Consider the following 7,162-nt stretch of genomic DNA (forward strand, 5'->3'; position numbering starts at 1 on the left):
TTTTTAAACTTATTATTATTATTCTCATTAGTAGTAAAATGAATAATTCTTATGATTTTAATAATATAAGTATTACTATTATTATTATGATAGGATTACGAAATGATATTATAGAAGCTTTAGTTAGTAGTTTAGAAATTTATCAGGAAGATTTTGATTATGATTAACATAAGTATTGATATTAATACTATCACGAGTAATGAAATTTCTATAATAATAATTATTAAGTATTATGTAATACTACAAAATTTATTATTTTCATTATTATTAATAAAATTATTAATATTACTATTATAATCAAATACAACTTTTACTTGCTAATATTAATATTATGTTACTAAATAAATATTATATATATAAAAAATATAATTATAGGTAACAATATGTATTAATCATATTAACGAATTTTATATGAATATTCATATATAACAAATTAAGTATTTTTAATATAATATTAACTAAATACTTATGGATATAACTATCTAAACAAATCATTTTAAATATGTAAACAAAAATTAAATATATATAATATATAACGTAAAATATAATATACGAATTTGTTCCATTACGATTATGTATATATATATATATATATATTAATATATATATGGATGATATAGGTTCATGAATCCGAGGCCAACCCTGCATTGTTCAGTATTGTCATATGTATTTTTACTACAAAATACATTAGGTGAGTTTCATTTGCTCCCTTTTTAAATTCTTTTGCAATATATATTTTTGGGACTGAGAATACGTGCGCTGCTTTATAACTGTTTTACGAAATAGACACGAGTAAATGAAACTACATTCTATGGTTGAATTATCGAAATCGAATATGCCCCTTTTTATTAAGTCTGGTAATCTAAGAATTAGGGAACAGACACCCTAATTGACGTGAATCCTAAATATAGATCTATCGGGCCCAACAAGCCCCATCCAAAGTACCAGATGCTTTAGTACTTCGAAATTTATATCATGTCCGAAGGAGGCTCCCGGAATGATGGGGATATTCTTATATGTATATTGTAAATGTCGGTTACCAGGTGTTCAATTCATATGAATGATTATTTTGTCTCTATGTATGGAACGTATGTTTATGATAAATGGAAATATGAAATCTTGTGGTCTATTAAAAATTATGAAATGATTATTTATGATAAACTAATGAACTCACCAACCTTTTGGTTGACACTTGAAAACATGTTTATTCTCAGGTACGAAAGAAGTCTTCCGCTGTGTATTTGCTCACTTTAAAGATATTACTTGGAGTCATTCATGACATATTTCAAAAGAAGTTGCATTCGAGTCGTTGAGTTCATCAAGATTATTATTAAGTCAATTATAGTTAGATATATTATGAAATGGTATGCATGCCGTCAACCTTCGATGTAATGAAAGATTGTCTTTTCAAAAACGAATGCAATGTTTGTAAAATGTATCATATAGAGGTCAAGTACCTCGCGATGTAATCAACTGTTGTGAATCGTTTATAATCGATATGGACTTCGTCCAGATGGATTAGGACGGGTCGCTTCATGACAGCATAGTTAACAATTTAGTACTTGTGTCTAAGCGTAAAACAGTTATAAAGCAAGCATGTGTCTCACCCCAAAAGATGTAAAACAGTTATGAAACAGTAAAAAGTGGGGCTATGAAGCTCACCTTAAATAGCAGTTGAAGATAATCCACGAAGAAAAGAAATGACGGAAGTAAGTAACGGAGATCTCAACCTAGAGATATAATGTTTAGTCAGTTATGTTCTAACAGACAAAAAGTATGTTTATTAATATAAGGATTATATTAATAGTGACAATTTATAGTAAGAGTTTCTACTTTTGAAAAGTTTCCATTTAAAGCAGGTTTATAGTTTTAGAACGTTTGGGTTATATTCCTCCACATTAAGACGTTGTACAACTCCGTCCAAACTTCGTTGCTATTAAGTAAGTCGGGATGACCAGATGTAACCTGGGGTCAGGAACTTTCAGTTGGACTATAAGTCTACAACCTTTCGTTTAATCCAAAACCTTATTCCCATTATGGCAACCTAGACATCATCCACTTTACCGTAAATAGCGGTGAGTTCGTATAAGTCATACGTTATCTTTTGATCATAACCTTCACCCATTATGTGAGTATAGAAATACGACATGTTTATGTATTAATAATATGATATTAATAAGTTTATTGTTATCGTATTAATAATTCGATTATCTTTATTATTTATTTAAGTGTATATAAGTTTAGGTTTATTATTATATATATTATTGTATTTTATGAATTAATAAAGTATATGTATGTATAATAGGGAAAGGAATTAATTAGTTATTATAAGTATTATTTTGATGTTTTATAATAATAGTAACAATATAATATTAATGTATTTAATTAGTTTAGCCAAATTATATACATATACGATTTAATTTGTTGATTAATTCCATTAGTCACCTAAAAATTATGTTCATAATTTTTATAACTCTAGTTAGGTATATGAATCAGTAGAAACATTTACAAAAATAATTTTTCCAAGTTTTTATATTTATTTCCATTTTTCTTTGCATATGTTCTCGGTTTAGATTAAATCAAAGTTAATTAGTTAATAAATATCAAATCGACCTAAATAAATAATTTTATATTTTTTTACAGGTTCTATATTCTGTAAAAATGTTATAAAAATTATTAAATAAAATTTTATATCAAAATATTATTTATTTAATGTTTTCTAATTATTTAACCATTCTAATTGGCCTATAATTAAATAAATAGGAAAAACAATTTAAAATTAATTTTTATATTTTTTTACAGTATCTAGTGATGCTACTAATCATATAAAAATTTTATAAAAATATATTTAATACACGTTTGTATTTATTTTGTATTTTCTTTATTATTTCTCTCGGTTTAGAATAATGCAAAAGTAAATTCTATTTAAATACTAATCGACCCATTTATTTAATTTTTATAATTTTTACTTATTCATAAAAATATTGTAATCTCAAAAAAAAAATATAATTATTTTTATTACTTTTTAATATTTTATTACGAATTTTTCATAGTTTTCGTGTTTAATTAATAAGTAATTCGTAATTAAATATAAATAATATTCCAAAAATTCTAAAAATCATTTTCACATGTTCCTTAATAGTTCCAACTAATTTTTATACAATTCTTACTGATCTTAATATTTTATATCATTTATATCTATTATATATATATATATATATATATATATATATATATATATATATATATATATATATATATATGGTTTTGATTAAAATATAGAATATATATATAAAATAGTAAATAAATTTTGATTTCAATTCTAATATTCTTTTTATGTTAATTTAAAGTTATGAAAATATTTTTTTTTCCAGTTTTTAAGTACATATACTAATTTTTATTGATTTATAGTATATATATATATATATATATATATATATATATATATATATATATATATATATATATATATATATACTAACCGAAACAAAAATAAAAACAAATATATAGAACAACATATAAATTAATATTTCGAATTTAATAACTTATATGTGATTAATAGAGTCTATAAAAATTATTTTTACTAATCTTAATGATTTATAACTATTTAATCCGATTTATATATTATTTTATGTAAACCGAAAGAAAAAAATGAAATAAAAAGAAGGAAAAGAAAGTATCTCAAATTTCTTCAAAATTTGGAGAGAAATATTTAGGAGTTGTGTGAAAAAATATATGAGTTTTAGGTTGGTATTTATAGGTAAAAATGGTTGGTGAAAAGAAAAAAAAATATATAATAAAATAAAAGTGTCAATTTTGACAAAATAATAAAAACATGTTAAAAATATTTTTAATAAGTTTTTTTGTTTTTGAAAATATTTAGTCAAAATTCATGGGCTCATTATTTAATTTATAAAAAAAATCTTATTTTTTTTCATAAGCTAAAAATATAAATAATGATTAAAATAACTTATCATTTAATTAATAATTATGTTACATATTGTTTTATATATAATACACATTAATATTAATATTAACTAAAGTTATTTTATATAATTAGTATAAACTTTAGTTAACAAAACGTGTTGACAAAAAAAAAATATTTAATCAACGTCGAATTTAATCATATATTAAGTATGGATAACAACCCTAGGGGCAAATTAGTCAATTCAAGTATGGAAATATGAGGGTTGTTATATCTCAACCAAAGTGAATCTGGTTCGGTTTTGTCCCGCCAAATCCACTTTCCCAAAAGTGCAAGATTTTTTGCACGAAGGGATCCAATGTTCAAACCCCCTTCACTATAAGGTAAAAGGGATTCGTCCCATTTGATCCAATTAATTTGTTTACTCTCACCCGTCCCACCCCAAAAGAAATTACGACGAATACGTTCAAGGATATTAATAACACTCGGAGGAGCACGAAAGAGGGAGAAACAGTATAGCGGTAAACTATTAAGAACCGACTTAACGAGCGTTAACCTTCCACTAAGAGAGATCGTTTTAGCCTTCCAATTCGCGAGACCAGAATTAAATTTCTCAATGACCGGGTTCCAATTTTCAACACTATTCATGTTTCGACCAATGGGCAAACCGAGGTAAGTAAATGGAAATTCACCTATTTTACATCCAACCCGTCTAGACATATACTCAATTTCAGTTGCCGAAACACCTACAGCAAAAACAAGGCTTTTGTGATAATTTATTTTCAAACCCGATGCCTTCTCGAAATAGTTTAACAACTTCATGAGATTACCAAAGTTTTTTCTACTCCAATCTCCTAGGAATATGGTATCATCCGCATATTTCAAATGTGACACCAACACTTTGTCCTCTCCAATCTCTACACCTTTAAATAGACCGCTAGCAATCGCTTTTTTTTTAAGGAGGTTTAAACTTTCCGCCGCAATAATAAACAAAAAAGACGACAATGGATCGCCTTGTCTAGCACCCCTTTCGATATTAAATTCATTTGTAGGAGAGCCATTAACGAGAATTGAGATAGATGTCGAATTTAAGCACGCGAGTATCCATCTTCTCCAACGCTCACCAAATCCCATTCGCTTCATTATTTCCATTAAGAACTCCAAATTTATACTATCGAAAGCTTTTTCAAAGTCAACCTTAAAAACAAGAACTTTTTTCTTATTTTTGTTGAGGAACTCGATTGCTTCATTCGCGATTAGTGCACCATCAAGGATGTATCTACCTTTTACAAACGCATTTTGCTCAAGTCCAATGAGGTTAGGAATGACCTTGCGCATACGAATCGAAAGTATCTTCGCAAGAATTTTGTAGTAGCTTCCAATTAAGCTTATTGGCTAGAAATTATTTAGATTTAAGGGATCTGATTTTTTTGGGACAAGTGTAATGAATGAAGCATTACACCCATTTGATATTTCACACTTGTCCCAGAACCAATTCAGCACCTCAATTAACTCGTGTTTGATTAGATTCCAATATTTCTTAAAGAAATTAAACTTGAACCCATTGGGCCCTGGAGCTTTCGAGCTACTACATTCGTTAATGGCTTCTAATGTTTCTGCCTCAATGAATCTGTTTTCAAGTGTTGCAGCCTGTTCACTACTTAGTTTATTCGGCATACACTGATCGTCACCTTCTCTCAATTTTAATTTATTCGACACACATTTCATGAATAAAGCGTGATAATGCTCAAATACTTCCTATTTTACATCCATCGGGTCTTCACTCCATACTCCATTAATGTTTAAACCTCGAATGTTCTGTTTCGAGAGTCTTCGCTTTATGACCGAGTGAAAAAATTTGGAGTTTTCTTCACCTTCGACAATCCATTTAACCCGAGCTTTTTGTTTTGCCATATTCGATTTCGTTTTTTCTCTTTCAAGCCATTTCCTTCTCGTGTCCAACCATATTGATCTTTCATCTTCTGTTATGTTTCTGACTTCAGCCGTGGCCTCCCATTCTGTTGCAGCAGCTTTGAGTTCTTCGATCTTGATATCAATTTTGCCCATTGTTTTGAAGCTCCATTCTTTTAATGCATATTTGACATTTTTGAGTTTGTTTCGAAAGATACAATCTGGCCTTCTACCCTCTATTTTTTTACTCCATGCCTCTTTAATGACTTGTTCACAGCCTTTAGCCTCTAACCATTCATCAAACACCTTCGTTGGTTTAGGATCAAAATCAATAACCCTATCTCTTAATACAATCGGACAATGATCCGATAGTTTCCTTTCCAATACTAACGCGGAGAGTTCTTCCCATAAATGATTGGTTTTTTCAGATATTAGGAATCTATCAAGTTTACTAAACTTGATCCCGTTATCACAAATTCTCGTGAATCTCTTCCCTCCTAATGGGACTTCGATCAAACTCGACTTATTGATAAATTCGTTGAACCAAATTACCCTCCTTTCAATGAAATCACAATTTTGTCTTTCCGATTGTTCCCGTACCTCATTAAAGTCACCACAAAGAATCCAAGCCACATCGTAATCACCTACAAATTTTTCAAGACTCGCCCACATTTTCACTTTGTTAGTATCCTTGTGAGGACCATACACATTGACAATAATTGACTCATCATCCCTCCCTTTCCATTTCCCTTTAATCGCAATGAAGAATTCCTCAATCACCGATTGTTCAGCAATGAATTCTTCAGTATTCTATATTAATAATAACCCACCCGATTTCTCGATACATCCCTTCTGTATAAAATCAAAGTTGTCCGAACCCCACACAATATTTACCCATTTGTTATCAACACTAGCACATTTTGTTTCTTGTAAAGCAACTACATCTGGTTTTTCATGAAACAAAAGTTTTTTAAATTCACCAATTTTGCTTTCTTTTCCCGACCCGAACCTGTGAATATTTAGAGACGGAATTTTCATAATGACAGTAAATTAAAATGAGAGTGCGAATGGAAGGAAAGATTTAGACCTGCCCTCCATCACAGTCGATGTAGTGACCCGAACTTTTCCATGTTTATATATATTAATTGAGATTGATATTTACATGATTAAATGTTTCCAACATGTTAAGCAATCAAACTTGTTAAGACTTGATTAATTGAAATAGGTTTCATATAGACAATTGACCACCCAAGTTGACCGGTGATTCACGAACGTTAAAACTTGTAAAAACTATATGATGACATATATATGGTTATATATATAGTT

General features: G+C 28.3%; 1 protein-coding gene across 1 annotated transcript; it reads right to left on the reverse strand.

Annotated features, from left to right (window-relative positions):
- Positions 1-5,683: 5,683 nt before the first annotated feature.
- On the reverse strand, positions 5,684-6,934 carry LOC139887887 (uncharacterized). Its single transcript, XM_071870934.1, has 3 exons — positions 6,924-6,934; positions 6,731-6,845; positions 5,684-6,646 (listed from the first exon to the last, which is right to left on the reverse strand). Exons 1-3 carry the CDS (start codon positions 6,932-6,934, stop codon positions 5,684-5,686), a joined length of 1,089 nt encoding a protein of 362 aa, XP_071727035.1.
- Positions 6,935-7,162: the final 228 nt, after the last annotated feature.

This window comes from Rutidosis leptorrhynchoides, chromosome 2, assembly GCF_046630445.1.
Source record: "Rutidosis leptorrhynchoides isolate AG116_Rl617_1_P2 chromosome 2, CSIRO_AGI_Rlap_v1, whole genome shotgun sequence".
Lineage (NCBI taxonomy): Eukaryota > Viridiplantae > Streptophyta > Magnoliopsida > Asterales > Asteraceae > Rutidosis > Rutidosis leptorrhynchoides.